General features: G+C 55.1%; 1 protein-coding gene across 2 annotated transcripts; it reads right to left on the bottom strand.

The window, feature by feature from the left end:
• Window positions 1–1106: 1106 nt before the first annotated feature.
• Window positions 1107–21567, bottom strand: Atg2a (autophagy related 2A). 2 transcript variants are annotated; one of them, XM_021151449.1, is made up of 40 exons: window positions 21269–21567; window positions 18721–18883; window positions 18471–18623; window positions 18158–18260; window positions 17614–17848; window positions 16923–17019; window positions 16674–16835; window positions 16431–16571; window positions 15475–15712; window positions 15236–15383; window positions 15055–15147; window positions 14154–14309; window positions 13821–14064; window positions 13610–13706; window positions 13364–13523; window positions 12717–12859; window positions 12495–12610; window positions 12235–12392; window positions 11720–11870; window positions 11414–11607; window positions 11229–11309; window positions 10861–10967; window positions 10685–10777; window positions 9875–9945; window positions 9606–9682; window positions 9007–9171; window positions 8734–8863; window positions 8445–8653; window positions 7899–8107; window positions 7576–7711; window positions 6616–6819; window positions 6385–6486; window positions 6219–6300; window positions 5997–6129; window positions 5830–5902; window positions 5632–5714; window positions 5304–5425; window positions 3251–3405; window positions 1877–2029; window positions 1107–1801 (listed from the first exon to the last, which is right to left on the bottom strand). In XM_021151449.1, the coding sequence occupies exons 1-40, from the start codon at window positions 21437–21439 to the stop codon at window positions 1565–1567; spliced, it is 5745 nt and encodes a 1914-aa protein (XP_021007108.1). In that variant the 5' UTR covers window positions 21440–21567; the 3' UTR covers window positions 1107–1564. The 2 variants fall into 2 exon arrangements, with proteins under 2 accessions (XP_021007108.1, XP_021007107.1); XM_021151448.2 differs by having other exon boundaries at window positions 9001–9171; window positions 21269–21550.
• Window positions 21568–23687: the final 2120 nt, after the last annotated feature.

Genomic DNA, 23687 nt, shown 5'->3' with positions numbered 1-23687 from the left:
CAGAGCCACAGGACAGAACTTGCTCAGAAGGGCTGATGGCTTGGCAGGAAGGCTTGGAGTCGGGAGCCTTCGGCAGCCTTCTGGAGGAGCCTGGGAGCTCTTACCTTGCACCTAGCTGGCCTTCGGGGCACAAGGAGGAAGTGGGGCCACCCTGGGCCAAGCCTTTTGAGCCGTTGGCCCAGCCCTGGTCGCGTTAATGATTAGCCCACTGCCATCAATACTGACCCTAAGTGGGGTCCGAAGGGCAGCAGACCTGGACTGTGCCCCAGCTGGCAGGGCGGGTCCAGGAAGTACCAGACTGGGTCTTCAGCTACCCAGTGCCACCAGACCCTGGCCACCCATGGGCTTCATTGGCTTGACCTCATGCCTAGTCTGTTGGCCCTTGCTAGCCAGACAGCCAAACTTGGGGATGGGGCCCAACGAAGTCTTCTCATTCAATACTCAGGTCTATGATGGGGGCCAAAAGCGGAGCGACCACAGCTAACTTCAGGGGTAACCAGGGATGCCCAACAAGTGATCCTCCCCACAGGCCCACCCACTTCCTGGCAGTGCTACCGCAGATGGCTCCCTTGTGACAATGAACGTGGGATGGGGTCAACAGGCTTCTTCTGAACAACACAGCATTGTCCCAGCATAAGACCTGGGTACCCCAAAAGCCACTCTCTCAAAATGGTGGGACGCCCTGGGCACTGCCACGGCTGGCAGACTAACAGATGTTGCCTTAGGTCACAATCCAGAGATTCCCAGGACAGACCTGGAGCCCTGGTTGGCTCCAGCCTCAAGAATAAGGCTGGAGCCTGGGGTCTGACAGGAATAGAACCAAGAAATGGGGTTTGATGCGGACTCTCAGGGACTCTTCCTCTGGGGCTGCCAGGCAACTCCCCCCAGCTTCACTTGGAAGTAGTGCCAAGATGACAGGCACCAGGATAGTAAGTAGGTTGAACCCAAAGCCTGTTTGCATCAGAAGGCTGAGGGTGAAGTGTGGTGCCTCCTGGTGGCAGGAGGTGTGTACTGCATGCAGAGGTGGGAACAGGCAGATCAAGGCTTAGGCAGAGTGGGGCAGACTGGGGTCTCACAGGTACAGAGGACCTGGACGTGGCCCGGGCTGGCGGTGGGCAAGTTTATTCCACTTCATGCAGACACTGACCCACACGCTCAGAGATCTTAAAAATACACTGACCCACATGGCATCTATCCCCCACCTCCCCGTGAGACACGGAGAGACACTTGGCTGAGTGGGGTCCATGGGTCCAAAAGCCTCCATCCTCATTCTGGAACAAGGCAGCAGTGTGGGCCCAGGTAGCAGGGAGAAGCAAAGTCCTTTCTCCCCAGACGAAAGTGCACAGACAGGGCAGAGGCCCCAAAGCCGGGAGGGCCCACTCTCTCGGCCAGTTGGCAACAAGCAGGCTGGGCAGGTATCCTTCACAGTGGCCATCCTTTGAAGGACCTGGTGGCCTAGCTGTGGGTCACAGCAATCAGGAACACAGGGAGCTGGTGGCACCACTGTGGCTGGCTCGACACGGTGGGCATGTTGGGACAGTAGGTGGATCTTGGGTGCCTGCAGTCAGTCCTGGGCCTCCTCCAATCGCCACTTGAGAGCATGGTCCTTGTGCGCATCTGGAAGGATCTGGTTACGCATGCCCCCTAGCACGTTGGATGTTGCCTCTGTTGCTACAATTATTGGTTTTACCACGGTTGGGGGGAGCTGTCGGATCACACCCCCCACGGCACCTGTCAGTCCCTTCTGCTCATGGCCCCTGGATGCCACATCACAGATGGTTTGAGCTGTATCCAGGATACCCTGTGGAGGTCAGAGGTCAGTGAGTGAGGGGTGGGTATGGGGGGCACCTGCAAGTGGGTCTAGGGTGGTCCTCACCTCTCGAACAGCATCATAAGCCTTAGCCATGCCTTCCCGGAGGTCAGCAGGTTGTTGACCTCTGCGTAGCTTCCGTGAAGAGCGCTTGTCTTGTAGGGATCGGGAGACGGGAGAAGCCGGGGACAGGATGTCATACACTGTCTCAGCTGTAGCCTGAAGGACACCAGAGTTGGATGATGGCAGGGTGGTCTTTCCTTGCAGGCCACCCTGGGGACCAGACCTTCCAGCATGACTATTCCCTGTCCTAGCCAGTCTTTGTCTCACCCCCCCTTCCCCTCCATTACCTACCTCAGAGAACTTCCTACATTTTTGTTAGATATTCATTTATTTTTATTTGTGTGTGATTTCGAGTAATGCAGTACCCCTGGAGGTCAGAAGAGGGCACTGGATCCTTTGGCGCTGGAGTTACAGCCATAAAGCGCTAGAAACTGAGCCCCAAGCCTCTGTGAGAGCAGCTTCAGTCTTAACTGCTGGGCCACCTCTCCACCTCTTGAAAGGACCTCCTTAACTTAAGGAGACATTTATACACCCTTCCAGGGCTGGTAAGATGGCTCCCAAGGTATTTGCTGTGAGGTGACCTGAAATCAATCCCCAACTCTAGAGACTCACATGGTAGAGAGGACTGAGTCCCAAAAATTGTCTGACCTCAAATACAAGCCATGGTACACACACAAAGAATAAATAAGAAAGAAGAAGGAGGTGGAGAAGGAGGAGGAAGAGGAGGAGAAAGAGGAAGAGGAGGAAGGGGAAGAAGAGGAGGAAGGAGAGAAGTCTTTTGGGCTTGGTGAGGTGGTCATGGTTGAAGGCACTGGAAAACTTTCCTGTGGGCCTCCCACCTAGGCTGGGCATGCTGACACCTGCCTGAGCTGTCTAGTTCCCCACTAGAGGGCACCCCTGTACAATCAGAACAATAGTGCCTTCTGCCCACCGCCCCTCTGGCCTGTTCCCCCTCCCACTGTAGACCCCTGGAACTCTGCCCTCCCCTCTGAGGGCTGAGCTCAAAGCTCTCTTGATGCAGTGTTTCCACATATCTGCAGGCACACCCAGTCCTACCCCAGGACTCAATCACTCCCCTGAAGACCAGGGCTTTGGTAGGGGGTGGCCTCTGGGGCTCAGTGAAATACAGAACCTGGAAGAACTGACTGGGTCTCTGCATCTGCTCCCTGTACACTCATCACTTTCAGGCAGCTGGAGCATGGGGCATGGTCAGTTCTGACGGCCCAGATGCGCTTTGGCTCCACCGTGGGAGCCTCCATAGCATGTGGCTTTAACTGTGCCCAGCCTTTTCAAGTTTCAGCTTTCAGTGGGACTGTGCGGGCAGAGTTGGAGCCTGGGGACAAGGGTGTCTATTTTCTGTTCTGGCCCTGCACTCACCTGGATGGCTTGGACCAGCCTGTTGCTTAGTTCCAGAGCAGCAGAGGCTGTGGATGACCCAAAGGAGGCAGCCCCACGCTGCAGCCCCCGAATGAGGCGCCCATCTTTCCTGTACTGCTCGATGGGTAGCCACAGCAGGTCCCGGAACCCTTGGACTAGAGGACAGGATTATCAGAGAGGCCAAGCTTGCCCTGGACTTTCTTCTCTGCCCAATGACCTTTTCCCAATCCAATTTCTTTTCCTTCCTTCCTTCCTTCCTTCCTTCCTTCCTTCCTTCCTTCCTTCCTTCCTTCCTTCCTCCCTCCCTCCCTCCCTCCCTCCCTCCCCCTGCCTTTTTTTTTCTTTCCTTTGCTTTTGAGACAAAGGTTCTCAATCCTTACCTGGCCTCAAGCTCTCCATGTAGATCAGGAAGGCTTGAACCCAGAGATTCCTGCCTCTGGCTCCAGAGTACTGAGATTTAAGACAAGCGCCTGTTAAACCTACTGAAAGGTTAATAGGCATGGAGGTAGTAAGCATAGAACTGTAATAACAGTAAATACTACGGAAAGGAAAACAAACTTGTGCCACAATTTCTCAACGCATATACTAGCTATTACAAAGTATGTAAATAAATAATGTACTGGGTATAATATATTTTAGATGTAGAAAATGTCTTCCAAGCACAGAGCTTTTAAGAAAGGAAATGAAGTTTCACCCTTTTTTTTCTTACATGAATTTTGAAGGATACATGAAATCAAAATGGTAAGTGTTTTTTTATTATACATTTTCTTTATATACATTTCAAATGCTATCCCGAAAGTTCCCTATACCCTCCCTCCGCCATGCTCCCCTACCCACCCACTCCTGCTTCTTGGCCCTGGCATTCCCCTGTACTGGTGCATATAAAGTTTGCAATACCAAGGGGCCTCTCTTCCCAGTGAAAACCAACTAGACCATCTTCTGCTACAAATGCAGCTAGAGATATGAGCTCTGGGGGTACTAGTTAGTTCATATTGTTCCACCTATAGGGTTGCAGACCCTTTCAGGTCATTGGGTGCTTTCTCTAGCTCTTCCATTGGGGGCCCTGTGTTCCATCCAATAGCTGACTGTGAGCATCCACTTCTGTATTTGCCAGGCACTGGCATTGCCTCTCACGAGACAACTATAACAGGGTCCCTTCAGCAAAATCTTTCTGGCATATGCAATAGTGTCTGGATTTGGTGGCTGATTATGGGATGGATCCCCGGGTGGGGTAGTCTCTGGATAGTCCATCCTTTTGTCTTAGCTCCAAACTTTGTCTCTAACTTCTTTCATGGGTGTTTTGTTCCCTATTCTAAGGAGGAATGAAGTNGGCTGGCCTTGAACTCAGAAATCTGCCTGCCTCTGCCTCCCAAGTGCTGGAGTTAAAGGCCTGTGCCACCACTGCCTGGTGCCAATCCAGTTTCTCTTCCCTTAATTTTTCTGTTAAAACAGCATCTTGCTAAGTAGCTTTCCCTGACCCTATTGAGGTTGCTTTCGTGTCCCTGAACTAAGTGAGAAGCAGCCTCCTGTCTGTGCTTCCCCAGAGCGTGGAGTACAGGCGCATGGCACAGTGCCTGGCATCCAAGTGCAATTTCAAAAGTCCTTAGGCTTGACAGCACAGGCCAGGTATGCTGTCGCATGCCTGTGATGCCAGTGCCCTGTGACCCCAGCATTGGAAGGCAAAGGCAGGTGGACTCTCTGAGTCCAGGAATAGTGAGTTCCAGGACAGACAGAGCTACATAGTGAGACTCTAATTTAAAAAAAAATAGCCAGCAGGATGGCTCAGCAGGTAGAGGTGCTGCCGCAGGTCTGCTGACCTGACTGAGTTCACTACTGAGGGCTCTCAGAGTGTGAGGAGAGCATCTGTAAGCTGCCCTCTGACGTCCGCATGTACTCTACGGCACACACAAAGTAAATGAAATTATTTCAAAAAGGGTAGTCTTCCCTTGGAACCCCTCCCACTTTGGGGAGCTTTCTTACTTCCCTTGGTCCATATTTGTTCTATAAAAACCTCCCACCCAAACAAAGCAGAGTTCTCAAGGCAGACACTCACAGAGCTGCACAACCGAGTGCATGGGGCCCACGCCTCCCAGCAGGCCAGGCAGCTGGTTCTTACGAATGTCCTGCAGCCATTCATTGAGGGCATAGCACAGCACCTTGTCCACACCCAGGAGCCTAGAAAGATGTGACAGGGCCCAGGCGCAGTGTGACTAGGTACCTATTCACCCCAAGGTCTTACCCAGTGCTGTAGAGCAACAAAAGCCTACTACAGAGAAACGACAGAGGCCTGAGAAGAGTGAGGATTTGGCCAAGGCCATACAACCCATGAGAAACGGCAGAGGGAAGGCTGTCGATTCTCCCCACAGGGGCTGGGAGCTCACCCATGCCGGCAGCAGAGCCTCTTGAGCTTCAGCTCTGAGCAGTTGAGCTGGGCCAGGCCGATTAGGAGTCCCATGAAAGTGCCCTGTTGGGAGGGAGAACAGGATGTGTGGCTATGTTTTGGGATACACATTGAATCCTGGTCCCAGACACTGGACTCTGACGGCAGCTCACACAGCCTGCCTGATGGAACCACTCACCACCTGGTCCACAGTGACATGCTTGCCATGGTAATCCAGGCAGATGGGCACCTCAGATGTGAAGCGGAACTCCCTGAAGGGGAAAGAAGGGAGAGGAGACCCCCTGGTCTCTAACTGGCCACTGGCCAGGTTTTCAGATAGCCTGGCCCAGCGCCCCTCTACCTTACCTGAAATAGATGGGCTGCTGGTCAGAGGAGCTGTGGCCACTGCCTGAAGCTTCCGGTGGGCTGCTGGCTGTATCTGTGTCCTCAGACTGCCCTTCCTGGGGGCTGCCAGGCCGGCTGTGGGTCTCTCGGGGAGCTGCAGGAACAAAGGTTACAGATCAAGGATGGAACAGAGGATGTAGGGCAGCCAGGATCTAGACTCCCCTTCCTGGCCTGGTCTCTCACCCTCAGAAGTGTCCCCTGGGACCATGGGGTTGATGCTGGCTGCTAGGCTGGTGAAAAAGTCCTTGAGGAAGAAGAGGGCATCCTGTAGGGAGAGTTCTGGGTCAGATCCAGGGCCTGGCAATGGGGAAAGGCTCTGGCTGGACTCCGCCTTTGATGATCTACTCACCTGGTCCACATTGAGCCTCAGAGGCATCATGGAGACTCGAAGACAGCACTCCGGCCCTCCGACGCTGCTGGTGGGAGCCACATGCAGTGCCTTGATGGTAAGCTAAGGGCAGAGGATAAACTGGGTATCTGCCGGGCCTTGGGAGCCCCATTCCTGACTGCCATCAACCCTGTCCTCCACACACACCTTCGGCTATCGGAAGAGGCTGCCCATACCCAGATGCACTCTTACCATGTTGGAGTGTGTGCGCCGTGGCAGCCGCTCACTCGTGTGCAAATGAAGGAACTTGTTGATCTTGGAGGTGGCCAGCCGGTCTCGGATCTCTAGCTCTTGAACAATGAGCACCTGGCGGGACAGTGGTCGCTCGTCCAGCTCCTGGCCCAGGCCCCCAGCTATGGCCGACTCTTCTGGGTACACTTCATGCTGGAAGCTCACCTGCGGGTGGATGAGGCCTGAGTTGGGAACCAGGCCTAAGAGGGATGGGGAGGTCTGACTTGAGGTCCCTTCCTTCCCAGAGAACCTTCCTGTCCCTGTCCCACCCCTATGGGTGGGAAATGCTTGGGCACTGACACAGCTCAACCAATTGCCACCAATCTAGCCGTACTGAACTTGGCCTGCCCCAACCCACCTAAGCCTCCCACAGCCTATGCTCCGCTGAAAGTGCAAAGCCACCTTATGAGGCTCTGTGGACGCCCCTTCCATACCTCACCGTCTCTAAATGCCTTCTGTCTGCCCAGGATGGCCCCAGCCTCTCTAAGCCGCGCTCCATAACTACAGGAGAACATGCTCTGTGCCATGACTTGGGGCCATGACTTGTTTACCGTGTGACTCACTGGCTCCCACCCAGCAGGCCCCCCACCTCTCTCATCAAGCTTCTCCCTGAATGCTTCCGGCTCCTACCTCCTAGGGTGCGGTGTCTCGAGCCCTCCTCCTACAACAGCCTTGCGTGTTCTGTCATTTGTCTCCGTGCCTCCTCAGCAGCAGAGCTCTGAGAAACACCCCTTTTGGGCTCAAACCCTTTGGACGATTCTCTTATTCGTGTGACATAGCATGGAACCCATGGCTCCTGCTATCCAATTCCTCTGGAATCCGTCCTTACCATACCCCACTGCCCGGTGCTAGCTGATGTGGTCTCTCTCTCTCTCTCCCCAGAGCCTCACTTCTGTGTCCGCCCCCAGCTCAGCCACTCACTTTGCTGAGCTGGATCTCCATGAGGACCTGGTGTTGCCGTCCAATGCCACCCTGGGTACGCCAGGAGTTCTGGGGACGGTTGGGACCAGAGGAGCGGGAAGGCGAGACCCTGGGGCCTGTGAGGCCTACTCTTGCTCTGTGAAAAGGACACAGGGGAAAGCTGACTCTGAGGAAACACCTGCCATCTACAGCCTCAGCGAGGGCCTTCTAGCGGGGGGCAAGAAAGCACTCAGGGTCAGGGCGGATGATGCAGGAGGCTTGAGGTCGTAGTTAGGCTATGCCCGAAATCTAATCCCACCAGCTGCTACCTACATGCCTCTAACCTGTAAGTGGGGTGAAGGCCAAAGTCTCTACCCCCATAGAGGTGCCAGATGAAGGAGACCTCCCGTAGTACCACACGGCTGCTGGGCACTGGGAAGTGGGCAGGCGCACGCAGCAGGTCAGTGCTTCCCAGGGGCTGGGAGAAGTGACCGTCGTGCACGATGATGGGGCCTGGATGTAGCTGTGTCACGATGGGCTCCCCGTCTCGGGGCTGCCAGGAAAGAGCAGAGCAAAGACGTGTGACAACATGCTCAGCCCAGCACTTGCCTTTATGCCCCCCACCCCACTAGCAGCCCAGTGACCATGTCTGAGCAGTCCTTCCTGCTCAGACCGAGGAGTCTCTTGCTGGGCCTGTCACCTGGAGCTTCGGTGAGCTTGGACATGGAGTGCACTGCACAGCCCTCCCTTCTGCTAAGTGGCCCCTCTTCTTCTCTCCTCTATCTCTGTGTAACATACTGTGTCCCCTCCTCTGGACTCTTCCATCTGTGCCTTCAAGGCAAGAGCCAAGGCTGCCCCTCCCACCCAAGAGCTCCCATCACAGCACACACCGCAATGCCTAGGCCAGGGGCGTCAAGGATACAGAACTCATCACTGTCCAGGGTGTCTCCATCCCCTTCCTCTTCGTTTTCATGTTCCTTTGCCTTAGAACCCAAGGTATGAGAAGAGGCCCCAGGAGGAGGCAAAGGGGCCTGGGCCCCACTCCGTTCACCGGGGAACAGATAGACGGAGACGGGAGAGGCCTGAGGGAGTGGGCCACCTGTGGGAGACGGAGGCCAGTGTGAGATATGGCTGAGGGGACCTGCTTGGGCCTGCTACCCCTAGGGTACGCTCACTGACCCGATGACTGGGCCAGCTCCCTCAGGCCGCGCCGTTCAGTGTCGAGAAGGGCATCAGTCAGGTCTCGTTGGTTGATGAGGGCTGTCTCCACAGGTAGGCATGAGGGCAGGGAGGCAGGGCTCTCCGAAAGCTGGGGCAGGAAAGGGAAGGGGCAGGATTGAGCACCAGAGGGAGGGGTAGCTCCAGGGCTCCTCCAATCCAGGCCTTGGGTGTGTGTAAAGAGAGGGGCCTGGCCGAGCTCTGGTAGCCTGTGTGGCCAGGCCTCACCTGTACCTTCTGGCCAGCGATCTCTGTAGGGCTGGGGGGCCGGGGTGGGGGGTGCAGGTCACCCGAGCTGGTTAGGTACTGGAGCAGGTTGACCAGCAGGGCGCAGGAGTCAGCACAGCTGTGCACGTGTACCACGTTGTTGGAGCAGCGCAGCTCAAACAGAGGCTGGCTCTGTGGGCGGGGGGCATGGCATTGGCACAGGAGCCCCCACAAACCAGGCTCCCCTTCCCACAGGGTATCTCAACTCTGTCTCCCACATGGATGGAGGGAAAGCAAGGGGATATTCCCTTGTCTAGTCAGCTGAGGCAGTACCTCACCACCCAAATATGTAGACATTCCAGACTGATGGAGTACAGCTCACCCACCCATCCCTGCCCCACTGCAGCCTAGTGATGCAGGAACTGTTATCTCATCACAAAGATGAGAGAACCTGGGCTCCAAAGTGGCGGTCTCCCTGGGCCACCTCTGTCCTGCCTGCAGGTTGCCTTCAGTGGGTTGGAAGGACATACAACAGGGACATGGCTCTCTCCTGGAGGAACCCAGCAGGCAAGGGCAAGCATGGTGACAGCCACTATTCTCCCAACTCCTGGTGGCCTCACACTTACCAGTCTGCCCTCAGTGCTGCCCTTCCAGGTTTTGATGACAAGTTCCAGGAGGTCAATGTCCAGGACACAGACATAATCTGAGGCAGAGAACAGAAGAAAGGTCCTCACGGTCTCTGTCCACCCTGCCCCTTCCATACCCATCACTAGAGGAAGAAGTCACAGTGTCTCCTACAGCTGTGTGGATGTGTGCACGCACATGCATGTATGTGTATGAGAGCAGTCCTGCGTGATACCCTCAGTGTGGGGAGCCCGACCCAGGCCCTGCCCACCTCGCCGCAGATCCAGGCTCTCCACCTCACACTTGTCAGACAGGTACAGAGCGGAGTCATCAAGGATGAACCTGGTGGGGAACAGGGCTGAGAAGGGCCCAGGAGCCACTGCAGGCGGCAGCTCAGTGGTAGCTGGGCAAAGGGGTACAAGGGGTCCTGGAGGTGATGGGCAGGGAGGTCCAAGTGCCTAAGATGCTACAGTGCTGAGACCTTGTTGGCCTCAGCACAGGGGACACGGGGGACACAGGGGACACTACACACTACTCAGTCTCTTGGGACTTAAAGATACTCAAATTATTTCTAATTCTCTTATTGAACTTGTACTTCTCAGTGCATGGAGGTACCCTTCCCATCCCCTGCAGCATGGTCTCTGTTTATACATCCATCCATCTAGTCCTAGGAACCCAACACAGGGCCTTGTCCTCATCAGGTACATGGTCTAACCTGAGCTACATCTCTTCCTACTTTTTGAGACGGTCTTACAAAGTTGTCTAGGCAGGATGCTCTAGCTTCAGCTGGGACCACATAACTACTGACCAGCTTTTACAATTATGATCACAGTAGGCATAGCTCCCTCCTTCCTATCCAGTGCCATGCTGGGTTGCACCTAGCTAAGCACTGTGTTCTAGCTTCTCGTCCTTCTGCATGCTTTGTGGAACTCCCAGAGTGGGGTTACAAGACTGATTGGGTGGGGTGGAAATGAAGACAGCTCGCATCCCTGAGAACATGAGAACATGGGGTCCTGGCTAGACAGGCAGCAGGAAGTCAGCTGGGAGTGGGATGGACCAGGCCTAGGAGCAGCCTGCATACCTGAGCAGGAAGGTAGACGTGTCCATGACAATGTTGCTGGAGAGGGTGAAGGTCTCAGCAGTGACCAGGACACGCACAGGGAGGTAGAGGGGCCTGAGTGACAGACTTGGGCTGGAGCAGGCTTCTTCCCTGTAAGGCTGGCCCGTGACCCCGCCTCCCCGAGCCCCCGCCAGTACCTGTAGTCCACAGCGCAGGAGAAGAGATGTGTGTGCAGGACAGTGATGACGGTCGGGGGCAGGTAGCCCAGCACAGGGTCGTCCAGCACATCCAAGAAGTCCAGGAGCTGCACAGGCCGGAGGGAGAAGTGTGGGGAGGGGACAGAGTGACCTCCTCTAACACCGTCCTGTCCAGTCCCTGGCCCAGCTGGCACCCCACCTGTTGCCTGCCAGCTGTCTACCACCACCCTTATCAGGAGCTCTGGCCAAGGTCAGCTCTAGTCCAGCCCATATTTTCCAAACTGGTTGCCTCAGCCCATGTTTCACCTGTTTGCCCAAATCAGTTTGTAGTTCCAGGGCAACATGACTTCCCAGGTGCCTTTGCTCACCTGGGAGTGCCAGCTCTGTTCAGGTGGGGCCATGTAGTGGCGTAGAGTGGCTTTGTGCAGCCGTACTGTCACCAAAAATTCCTGGAGAGAGAAGTGCAGTTAGGCAGGAGGGTGAGAGGCCAGCTCCAGTGTGCAGAGGAGGAAGTGGCCTAAGTCAAGCATGTGAACAGCCGAGGAGCCTGTACCTTGACATTCTTGTGAGGGTCCAGGTGGATACGGACAGCTGCAGACAGCATGGGGGGACCCTGGCCCTTGCGGCCCAAGGGTCCTCGCTCAGTCACCCCTTCCTCTGATGGGTAGATGGTTGGAGCCAGCTGAGCGGGGGGAGCAAAGCTGGGCACTTCCAAATGAGTGGGTAGCAGGTAGTCTTCAATGGCCGCTGAGAAGAAGTCCTGTGAGCCTGGCTGAAGCTGCTGGCCACTGCACTCCCGGCACACCGCCCTCCTGAAACCCCTTGCCCAGCTTGATGTATGTTTCAGTGACCCCCATACCTCGATGGTAGAGTTTCGCCTTTTCAGCTTCCAGGCAGAAGTAGCCAAGCCCTGGTTGGCCACGGTACTGGGCTACGCTGAAGATGGTGCCTTGCTCCACATCTAGGACCAGCTCCCCGTGAGTGACCTCCAGCCGCTTCCCCGTCTCATCCTGCAGATGTGCGCATGCTCAGTCTCACTGCTGCACCCAGCACCCCGACGCCTTACCATCCCGGCCTGAGGCAGCCTCAGCTCCTTTCCGGTATCACCGGAGGTTTGCACCATGTGCTTCTTACGGAAGGGGAAGGACCCAGCTGCACCGGGAGCCCTTGTGCTTTACAGAGAAAAACCTGGGAAGTGGCCGACAGCTACGGGGATGGATGGGCAGTGAATCGGGAGGCAGGCTGTGGCAATGGGTGCTGCTGGCCCTTTAAGCTTTCTGCTCCCCTGGTTCCTAAGTTGAAGCTGGCAGGCTTGTGTGGCTCTACAAGGGGAACTCTGGAGTTGGAAGCTCACCCTGCTCTGGGCTGCCTCACCTTAGCCTCACAGAGCGCAGTGATCCGACCCTTCAGCACTGTCACCAGTGTGGAGAAGGTACTCTGGGACTGGCGAGGGGAAGGTTCTGAGGCAGGAGTCTGGGGGACACCTGATGCCATCGAGAAGAACTGGGTGTCTTCTTCATCCGAATCCGAGTCTGAGTGAGTAAGTGGCTGGGTGGGAAGGAGATGTGGAGGGAAGGCCCCGCCCCGCCAGACCTGCACCCCCCCTTCCCGTCCAGCCAGTGTTCTTCTCATACCTAGCTTGAAGGCTGACTTGCACATCTTGAACCCTGAAGAGCCAGATGGCTGAGCAGCAGCGTTGGATGTGGGAAGCAGGTCTGCAGGCTCCCACATGAGCAGGTCGTTATTGATCCTGACAGGAGAGCAGCAACAGCAGAGGTCAGAGGACAACACCTCCAGCCCAGCCCGGGCCGGCCCTGCCCAGCCCAGCCCCGCTCAGCCCGGCCCCATGTCTCCACCTGTTGTAGATACTTTCGTAGACCTCCTTGCTGGGCAGGAAGATGTGGGCACTGGGCATGATCACATCCAGAGTACAGCGGGACAGCGCCAGTGTCCGGCTCTGGAATGTCCTCATCTCTTCAGGGTCTCCAGGGATCACCATCTAGACAGGTGACAAAGGTCAGCCTCAGCCTGTTTCTGGCTTCGGAATTGAAGATTTTGGCATCCATGCCTCCACACATCCATCAGTCTTTCTCTCTCTCCCAGGGCGTGTTATATCTATCTGGGACAGAGTACCCAAGAATCCAAAGACTTCATGAATGTGAATCTCTGCAATCTTCATAACAGCCTTCAAGACAACAATCAGGAGAAAACACACAAGCCACCAGGGGTGAAGCACGTCTAGGGCCCCAGGTGTCCCTCCCCTCCCTCTGCCCCCGTAACCTTCAACTTCAGAGGAGGATCCTGAAACCCAAGTATACCACTGTGTTAGGTGCTGACATGGCCAGGATCTGGTCTTGGTACTGAAGGGCCTATTCTCGGGTACTTCCCTCCCTACAGAGTCCCTTGGTACCCAGAACAGAAGAGTCCCCTCTCAGCTACGGGCCCCTTGCCACAGCCCAGTCCCATAAATGGTGCCCACAGTGGGAAAGTCAGGGGCCCTTACTTCCTCAGTCTCGTACATGGTCCGCTTGGAGGAGAAGGGCGAGGGCTCAGGCTGCTGTAGTTCACACGGACTCTCGGTGGACAGCTCTAGATCCCGGCCTTTCTCATAGGCTGTCTCCCACTGTGTGCCACTGGACTGGGGGTTCAGGGTCACCACTACCCTGCCAGGACACAGGCCTATTGGTGCCCTGCCACCAACACCAAAAGATCTCCCCTCTCCAGCCACCCCTTCCAGCACTCCACTTACTGAGGTAGAAAGTACTTGGCCTCAGTGCTCCTGGGATCCAGAGCTTTGGAGACCCGCAGGCAGGGGACTGGTGGCTTCTCTCCATCTTCGTAGATTCCTGGAGGGGACAGAAAGGACAGGGCCTTATAGCTGCCTCTTCCCTGTTCCTCATCATTGCTCCCCCCAGAGTCACATCCGTGCCCCACCCCAGCTGTTCCCTGGACAAGATTACCTTGCAGGTCTGAGCAAGTAAGTTCCAGGCGGGTAGGAGCTGGGGGGCCAGGCCCACTGTTGAGTTCTGAGCGGAACTGGGGCTCACTCAGCTCCAGTCGCAGCTGCTCAGCCCGCACAGCCTGGCCAGCCCAGGGGTCCCGGTCAGGCCGCAGGTCTGGGATGGGGAAGCGTAGCCTCAGGGTGGCCCGGGGTGCTGAGAGACGAAACACTGTCTGCTGCTCAGTGGCCTGTGGGGGCTCTGTCTGTGGAAGGGCGGGGTGTGTCAGAGCTGCCACAGGGGACTGACAGAGCCCACTTCCCACCCCAGCACAGAACCAGCAGGGCATCTCACTAGTAGGCCAGCAGGTGGCTCAGAGGGTGTGGTGACTTGACGGAGCAAGGCAGCAAGGCGGTCCAGGGACCCCAGCTCCACATCAGATTGGAAGTCGGCCAGGTCCAGGGACAGTTCTGAGTGACAATGGCAGGCAGTGGAGCGCCGGGACCGGCTCTAGTTAGGGGTAATGTGAATAGGTCAGCAAGGGTGAGCAAGGACAGGGGAGGAAGCAGCTTCCATAAACCAAAGTTCCTAGGCTTCCTTCCCAGTGGTGGGAAGGAGCTGGGTCAGGAGCCACATCGGGGTCAGAAGGGGCTGTAAACCCTGCAGTGACAGGGACCACAGCGCCACTGCACAGCTCCTTTATTACTTCTTCTGTTTTTAAGATTTATTTATTTATTTATTTATTATATCTAAGTACACTGTAGCTGTCTTCAGACACTCCAGAAGAGGGCATCAGATCTCATTACGGATGGTTGNGAGCCACCATGTGGTTGCTGGGATTTGAACTAAGGACCTTTGGAAGAGCAGTCAGTGCTCTTAATTGCTGAGCCATCTCTCCAGTCCCCCCTTTATTACTTCTTATTTTGATACAGGAATTCATTAGATTGATTGACTTAGGTTGACTGGCCTTGAACTCATTCTGTAGCTCAGGCAGGCCTTGAACTTGTCTTCTTGCCTCAGCTTCTCAAATGCTGAGCCTACGGGGCTACAAGGCCTGTGCTACCACACTCACATTATGCTGGTGCATACGACAAAAGCCACCGACACTTGGCTTTGTCAGCCTTAGTGGCTCAACACAGGCAGGGAAAGGCATAGCAGGCTACAATCATAGCAAGGTCAGAACGGGACAGGCCTGCCAGAGCCCCTGGAGGGAGGGAGACACAGCCTGGCCATGGCAGCCAGCGCTCTGGCTTACCTTGAGCACCCGGCGAATGGTCTGTGTGTGGCGCAGATGGGCGCAGGGTCGGGCTGAGGCTTCGGAGCCAGAATGACTGGGGAAGCTCAGGATCTGCAAGGGAAACCCAAGGCAAACAAGGTCAGGCTGGCCCCGACGTCCACCGGAAGGAACCCCAGGCCCACCCTTCCTCTGTCCTCACCTCCGTGTACTCTGGCTCTGTGGCAGCCCTGGGCCATAGGCACTCCAGCACCTCCAGCTGTCCAAAGTGCACTTCGGTGCTGCTTATCCGCCGGCTGTGGCCGCCCGTGCGCAGCTCCCAGGACAGCTGCACGGCTGTGCCCGTTAACCTGAGGGCAAGGACACAAGTTTCAGGGGGTGGGGTGGGTCGCGGGCTTTGGGTATTCCCTGTAAGTCTCTGGCTCGGGCTGTGGTGCATACCGGACGTGGCTACAAGGGCAGGCCCTCTGGAAGCGCGGCCGGAGGTGGGAGAAGTCCCTGGAGCCGAATGGCCCATCTTTGGCAGCATCAAACTCAGCAAAAAAGTGGGTGGGGAGGTCAGGTGGTCCTGAAGATGGGGAAGCTGTCTGAAGCAAGGTCAAGCTCACACCGCCCAAGGTCATCTTCACCCGTGAGTCAGGGCGCGTGCTGTCCAGAAGGGGAGTTGGGGCCATCTTGCCTGAGGGAACAGAGGCTTCAATAGGGGCTCCTTGGTGTCTTAGTGCAGTCACAGCTGGCCATTGAGCAGGGGTTGAAGACACCCTGGCTAGGCTGGGCAGTGGTGGCGCACGCCTTTAATCCCAGCACTCAGAAGGCAGAGGCAGGCGGATGTCTAAGTTACAGGCCAGCCTGGTCTACAGAATGAATTCCAGGACAGCAAGGACTACACAGAGAAACCCTGTCTCAAAAAAAACAATAGTTTTTGTTTGTTTGTTGGTTTTTGGGGTTTTTTTTGAGAAGAAATAATACAGTCTGGCTAAGCTGGACTGTGGGATGCTAAATCATATCATGTGGGTCTTGAAGGCAAGTTCATCAGGGCGACACCAAATTCTTCTTGCATGCCAGACCCTGGGACAAGGCTCAGTTTAATCCTGAAGGTACTAGAAGGGTTATATGACGAAGCATTCATACCAGCCTCTGACCTACACACTGCCTGTTCACTAAAACGTACAGCCTGGTCTTACCATGCGTGTTCTGTAGAAAGGGGACCCGAGTCCCGAAAGCACTCACTAAGAAGCCTAGACTGTGTGTTATTTTGCCTCCCCGCTTCCACCGCTGAGTTAGGACACTGTCGGTGGGTCTACAGGCATGGCTGGAGCCTCCTGCTTCTATCCACCCACTGTCCTGAGGCTCCTCCGCCACACCTCGCTCCTGAAGTCTGAGAGTCACTGACTTACCACCCGAGTGGGGTGGGGTTGAGGGTCGGTGGAAGGCCATGTTGCTGTGAACAGAGGAGCCCAGGTCCACGCTGTACACGGAGAGCTCAGAGACAGCCGATGTCACGCTGCTTGTGAGGCCGGCCATGGAGAAGAAGAGGTCTAGGGGGTGGGGTGAGGGGCCGTCAGAAACAGACAGGTTTGGCCCCTCAGCATTTGCACCGACACAAATGCCCCTTCAATTGGAAAGGGCCTAGTACCCACCCGCGCTGTCCAAATTGAGGGGGTTGGTGATGGGGTACAGGCTGAGGGACTCAGCCACAGCACCCGCCTGCAGCTGCTGGTTCAGATCTTGCTCAATGAGCCACAAGTCCTCAGCACCCAGTGGGCGGCTCTTGTTCAGCTTGTCGGCCAGGCCTGCAGGGTCTGTGGGGAAGACGGTTCAGCACAGCCTGCCTGGCTGTCCCGAGACCGCCCGTCTGCTCCCCTGCGCCCAGCACCCAGCAGCCTCACCTGCGAGGTTGATGGCACTGAGCAGCCTCTGGAGCTGCTGGAGCTGACGCGGGGTCAAAAGCAGGTGCAGGGATCCCAGTTGTCCTGATACCTCCAACTGGGGACCAAGTGGACAGCCATGGAGCCTTTATAATGCCACCCAGCCCGAATGGCAGCCTACCTGCCCGTACTCTGGGGACACTGGTTGTACTACTAAACTTGCTACCAAGCAGTTGAATGGTCTTGGCCAACTTGATCGTTCAGAGTCTGTTTTCCCAGATGCCAAGAAGATAGTAATCTCTACTGTAAGAACCAGAATTACTCTGGAGTTGAACTTAAGGCAACCTTCCACTAGGCTCCCAAACGCTGGCATTATAGGATGATCTGCCATACTGGCTCTCCCCACTGGGGCCTGGTGTCAATCAACACTTCGGGGAACAGATCCAACACGGGTCAAACACTCGCTTGCTTTCCTTCCTTCCTTCCTTCCTTTCTTTTTTTAAAGATTTACTTATCTTATTGTTTTACTTCTTAGATTTATTTATTTAGTACACTGTAGCTGTCTTCAGACACACCAGAAGAGGGCATCGGATTCCATTACATGTGGTTGCTGGGAATTGAACTCAGGACCTCTGAAAGAGCAGCCAGTGCTCTGAACCCCTGAGCTGTCTCTCCAGCCCCACAGATCAAGTTCCCCATTGCTGGGACTCACCTTGGGGCCTGGGAAGGCCTCGTTCTGCTTCAGCCTCACCATAAGCTCCACGTACCCCGTGCAGCTGCCGATCTGCAGAGGTGGCTGTGGCGGGTCTGCCTGGGAGGGCAGCTCCTCAAAGTATAGGCAGACCCCACTCAGCTGCAGCAGCTTGTGCAGGAAGGCAGGCGGCTGGTGCACATCCACAGGTGGGGCCTGGCTGGGGTCCCGCACTGCTTCGTCACAGTACTCCAGTCTGCAGAGTGAAGGGCCCGGCCTTGTCCAGACAACCCCAGGCTCGAAGCCCCCTCTTTAGAGCTGTCCCAGCAACATGGGACTGAGGAACCTGGCTTCCGTCTTGGAGGCTCAACCAGCCTTTGGTTCTGAGTCTCAAAGTTTTTAAGATCTGAGTGATTTTATGTCTATGCACATTCAGGCTCCCAACATAGCCCACTTCCCAAATCCCACCAATGCCCAACCCAAGTCATGCCTGTCCCTTCCCAGGAGCCTGGCTAAGAGAGGGGGAAGAGGCAGTTGTCTCCTGCCATTCCCCTGTACTCCTTACCTCTGCACTCGGACCTCCACAGCCACACTTCGCTCCTCATCACCCAGAGAATGCTCCACCCTCACAACAGTGTTCAGGAAGGTCACCTTGATCCTCCGGAGCACTGGGGAAGGAAGGAGGGAGGGAAGGAAGGAAGGAAGGAAGGAAGGAAGGAAGGAAGGAAGGGTGGGTGTCTAGAGTTAGGTGGGGCATTGGGAAGCAAGGCAAGTTCCTGCCAGCCTGGGTAGGAAGGTGGCCTCCGTACTACTATCTGAGGTCCCTGTCCTGTAGACTGGAGGACCCAAGAACAGACTAGCAGTAGGGATCTGCTCACCGGTCTCAATGGTCTGTGCAAACATTTCCAGCCCCTCCAGGGGCTGTGGTGGTTCTGAGGGTTCTGGCAACCCTTCCCGAAGGCACTCTTGAGCCAGCTGCAGGCTTGTGGTCATGCATGAGGCCCAACTCTGAGAGTCCGCAGCCCCTGGTCCTGTGCAAAGGAACAAGGAGTCAGGATGAAAAGGGCCCCGACTCTCCTGGGTCCATCCCCAGCAACTGCCTCCCCTGTGGTCTTACCCTGCTCTCACCTGAACCCTGGCGGGGCTGCAGGGTAAGCTGAAGGCCTGACACACACACAGTGCAGTGGTCAGTGAGAAGTGCAGCCCAGGGGACAGCCACCTCGATGGAGCTCACAAAGCCTTCCACCAGTTCCAGTGGTGACTCCATTGACCTCAAAAACTCGTTCACAGACTGGGTAAGAGGCAAGGGAAATAAAAATTAGCTCACCAAGACTCCGAATATGGCTACCTGCCACAGTCTCACACAGCCACTGTCTTGGAGAGCACCCTTGGCGTGGTCATCCTTCTTTCTTTGAGCCGGCTAGGAAGTTCCCTTCTTATGTTTGCTTCAAAACTCTATCTATTGCGGGGCGTGGTGGCCTGCATGCCTTTAGTCCCGGTACTCAGGAAGCACAGGCAGGTGGACTGTCTCAAGATCTAGGCCAGCCTGGTATACAGTTGGTTAACTGCTTGCCCAACATGCAGTAAGTCCTGGGTCTCCAGCAGAGTACAACTGGATGCGGTGAGGCTCACCATAGTCCTGGCACTGGGGAAGCAAAACCCAGAAGATCAGGAGGTCAAAGCTGTATATGCTGAGCTAGAGGCCAACCTGGGCTACATGGTATATGAGATTCTGAGCACCTTCTATGTGGCAACCAGAGGCTGCAGGGATAGATAATGAGTGCCTTCGTCTCCCAGCCTGGCTAGGTTGTAGCCAGGGTCTCAGAATGCCAGGCTCTGACTCGGAGTCACCGAGCACTAGGCAGGGGTGAGCGGAACCTGCACATAACCCAGCAGCACCCCGATCGATGGTGAGCCAGAGTGAGGAGGAAGCAGCCAGCTGGAGGGAGTAGGATGCCGGCCCACCCCAGGCATGAGAAGAAGCGGAGAGAGACCTAGTTAAAAGCAACAAGTAACACATCTTCATCCTAGGCAGGCAGAGTTCAAGGTTAGGTCCAGGAGAGGGATTGACCCAAGGCCAAATGACCCCAGTCCTAAACCAAAGTAGAGCTGTACATTCAAGACATAGGAAGGGGATGCTGTGCTGGGTTTGTACCCCTGTCCGCCTGGGAACGCCTGAGGCCATGAGTCACTGGCCTTCTCCCTAAGAACCCAGGTGCTCTGGGTAGTGCTTGGTAAACACCCGCTGAGCCCACAGATAAACAAACATGGCCAGAGGCAGGAGGCAAGCAGAGGTTGAGTCAACCTTCCTCTTCCACTGATGGGGACACTGAGGCCTAGGCATTTGTCTTAGTCACTCCAGGTACCAGGAAAGCTGAGGCTGGGATCCAGGGCTCAACTTGGTCCTTGGACCACTTAGTTGCTTGGAATCCCTTCAAGGTGGGGTTGCAGGGTGAAGAGTGGAGAGGGGTGGGCTTAAGTGAGGCGCCTGTGCTGTCGGGAGAGGCTAGAAAACAGCCAGGGCCCTGGACTTTCCCCCAAAAAGGAACAAGAGAGTGGACTGAGAAGGCATTCTGGCTGAAAGCAAAAAAAGGGAACACCCAGATGTTGGATATTTTTCTGAGCGGTCTAAGAGGCCAAGGTCAGACACCTCTTATACCAGGCCATTAGAGGAGATGCCACCATCTCTTCAACTCATATTTGTTCCCAAAGGCATGGCTCACCTCTAGCTCTAAGTGAAGCTGCAGACCCATAGGCCAGCTAGAAAAGAGAAAGAGGCCAGCCCTGCCACATGCCCATTCTACTGCTCTTGGAGCTAGGATGACCCCATACCAGCCCTTAGCTGGAGCCTCTAATTGGTGGCTCCTTGGCTACTCCCAATCATCAGCTGTGAGTCAGTGCCCCTCACCTGCCACCCCCAGCCTCCTGCCCAACTCCATACCCTAGGCCTCAGACCTCCTGAGCATCAGGCCCAGCTTCTCCTCTCATCCCCCACCCCAGCTAGCCCGAAGCTAAACCTGTACACCTTTCCAGGAGGGCTGCCCTCCAGGTAGAGATGCCAGAGACCAAGTCCTTCCCTAAACCCAAGATAGGCCCCTCCCACTCTCCCAAAAGCAGGAAGTAGAGAGCAGCAACAGTCACACGAGGTGTGGATCAACACAGAAGGCAGTGACGCTGTTGTTGACATCCACATCCGGGGGTGATCTCCACCCCTTATGCCCAGGATCATGGGTGAGGAGGTCAGGACACATCTTTCTACAGGTGCCCCTGGCAGGGCTCTTAACATCCCCAAAGCCTCCCCTGACTACCCTAGTTCCAGCTCTTGTCACTGCCTGGCTCCCCACAACATCTCTCTGCTCCCAACTCCCGGGAATCCCCTTCCCCCAAGCAGCTCCCCCAAACTCCGTATGATGATGGTGACTTTTTTTTTTTTTTTTTAGGAAAGTAACACCTCACTTCCTAGTCTGTCTCTCCTAGAGAGGTGAAGACAGAGACTTCTCTCCTAGCTTCTGGTTAAGTGGTGACGGGCCAGCCAGGGGGCCTGGCGGAGGCGGTCGAGACCCACTGGCCTCTCCAAACACGGTGCCTGTCCTCCAGCCCAAACCTTCCGCGAGGACCCTTCCCTGGCCCGTGGTCCCTCTCTCCACACCATCCCACCTCTGCCCTGCCTCCTCACCCAGGTTTCCAGGTGAATATCCCGCAGAGCAACGCTGCCCTTGTACAGATCCAGGCTGAGCTGGTCCAGGCTGAGGTGCTCCTGAAAGAAGTGACCCAAGTAGTGCTGTAGCAAGTAGCGGCAGACACGCTCTTTCACACAGTTCGACCATGGCCACAGCCATCGTGACATCTCGGGGACCGCCGGGCCCGGGCCGCTTCCGCTGGCCGACAGCCGGCGATCTCGGTCCGGCTGTGCTGTTCACTAGAGCCCCTGGTTCGCCCCGCCGCTTCTCTCAGCGCCAGGCCGCGCCCCCGGACGCCCAACCACGCCCCCACGCTCGCTGCCATTGGTCATTGCGAAGGGCGAGGCCCACTGATTGGCCGCGGGAGGCGGAGCCTTGAAGAGCGAAAAAGGGACTGGGCTCTTTGCGAGATGAAATGCTCCCAACCGTAGTTTACGCTTGCGCGTAAATTCTGAGTGGGAGGACCTTTAACCTCCTTGCTACAAGCTGCGGAAAGGCTGCAACCGTAGGGCGACAGTCCGGGCCAGGAAGAGTGCGCATGTGCCGATTTGTCCACCTTTTTTTTTTTTTTTTTTAGGTGATTGGGAAGAATTTAAAGGAACAGTGACTCACCTAATTTGTAGACAAGCTTATCAGAGGAGTAAAGTCAGTGCGAATTTTGCAGTCTATCTTTTGGCAACAAATACACATTTGCACTTTATAAAACTTTTTTTTTTGAGACAAGCTTTTCAGTACTTGGCAGTTCTGAAACTCACACTGTAGTCCAGGCTGGCCTCGAACTCACAGGATCCTCTTGCCTCTGCCTCCCTATGATGGAATTTAAGGCGTGCATACACCATCACGCCCAGCCCTATGAAACTTGCTTTAGTCGCTTATCTTTTTTTCATTTGTTTGTTATTTTATCTATTTACATTTCTGTTTGTTTGTTTTTCGAGACAGGGTTTCTCTGTGTATCCCTGGCTGTCCTGGAACTCACTCTGTAGACCAGGCTGGCCTCGAACTCAGAAATCCNCCTGCCTCTGCCTCCCAAGTACTGGCATTAAAGGCGTGCACCACCACTGCCAGGCATCTATTTACATTTCAAATGTTATTCTTCCCAGTTTTGCCTCACAAAACCCCTCTCCGCACTCCACCTAGCCGCTTATCTTATCCATTGTTGTTAACAACTCCCTAAAGAGGCACTATTTGTTTCCACTTTTCTTTTTTTCTTTCTTCCTCCTTGTTCTTTCCTTTTTTGTTTTTTGTTATTTGCTTTTTCCGAGACAAAGTTTCTCTGTGTAGCCTGGCTGTCCTGGAACGCTCTGTAGACCAGGCTATCCTTGAAATCAGAGATGCATATGCCTGTGCTTCTAAAATCTGGGATTGAAGGCACACACACACATATTTCTCTCCTTTTAAAAATTCTGTCAGGTCCCCAAGAAATTCCTTTTCCCAAATTCAGGCATTTAGAGAAAAGTGAGGATTCCCTCAGGGACATACAGCAGGCCATTCTCTGAATTCCAGGCTAGCCTAGTCTACAGAGGGAGTTCCAGAGCAGCCAGGGTTACACAGAGGAGCCGGGTCCTGCAGGGGTGGGGGTGGGGTGATAGTCCCTACTTGCTAAGAGGATCCCTTCTGCTTATCTCTGGCAAAAGGGACTGACTCACATCAATGTGAGTCTTCGGTGCCTAATGTATATCTATCAAGGTCCATGCTAACCTCTTGGGCTACCTGAGTCCCTACTCATAGGTACATGGTACAGAGTCATCCTGGCTGGCAGGCAGACCCTGTCCCCTAACCTCTCCAGCCCTGGAGGTTCACTTCTTTGCCCTCTTTGCTTTCTCTGCACCCCTACTCCTCTCTCTCCCTGCTCTGGACTCTTCCAGATGCCTCTGGCTGTTCTCTTCCTTGCATCCACAAGGAAGCCATGCCTTCTCCTCAGCTATACGTTTGAGTGGCCATGTCCTCATTTTCATTTGGTTTGCTAGTGTTCCCAATTTAAGAGGTAGAAAACAGGATTATGAAGGTTGGTTAGCCCATCACCAGGAAGGTCTTTTTCCCCTCTTCCCCTCCCATCTAAGGAATTCACAGCAGATTAAGGTCCCTCCCTTCTGCGGTCTGTTGAGGCCCTCACTGAAATGATGGCTTTTCATATGTCTAATCCTAAAATCAATTATTATTCAACTTCCCATAAACTGGGATCTCCTCTTTCCTACAGCCTGGCAGCTAAAAATGACCCCCACCCCCCTTTATGGTTTTTCAGGACAGGATTTCTCCTTGTGTGTCACAGCCCTGACTGGACACTTTCTGGATCCCACTTTGTAGACCAGGCTGGCCTCAACTCACGTGCCTTTGCCTCCCACCCAGGACACTACCACACCCAGCTCAGAGAGACCCTTTCTTTCTTTCTTTCTTTCTTTCTTTTTTTTTTTTTTT

This window comes from Mus caroli, chromosome 19 (assembly GCF_900094665.2).
Source record: "Mus caroli chromosome 19, CAROLI_EIJ_v1.1, whole genome shotgun sequence".
NCBI lineage: Eukaryota > Metazoa > Chordata > Mammalia > Rodentia > Muridae > Mus > Mus caroli.
The sequence above is the reverse complement of the archived record's forward strand: the minus strand, read 5'-3'. Positions and strand labels throughout refer to the sequence as shown.

Excerpts from the sequence above, each read along its gene's own strand:
- Atg2a (XM_021151448.2), bottom strand. The coding sequence starts at position 21,439 with ATGTCACGATGGCTGTGGCCATGGTCGAACTGTGTGAAAGAGCGTGTC. Across the intron at positions 18,884-21,268 it reads ATATTCACCTGGAAACCTGG|TCTGTGAACGAGTTTTTGAG; the intron begins GTGAGGAGGCAG and ends CCTCTTACCCAG. Across the intron at positions 17,849-18,157 it reads GTGGAGGTCCGAGTGCAGAG|ACTGGAGTACTGTGACGAAG; the intron begins GTAAGGAGTACA and ends TTCACTCTGCAG.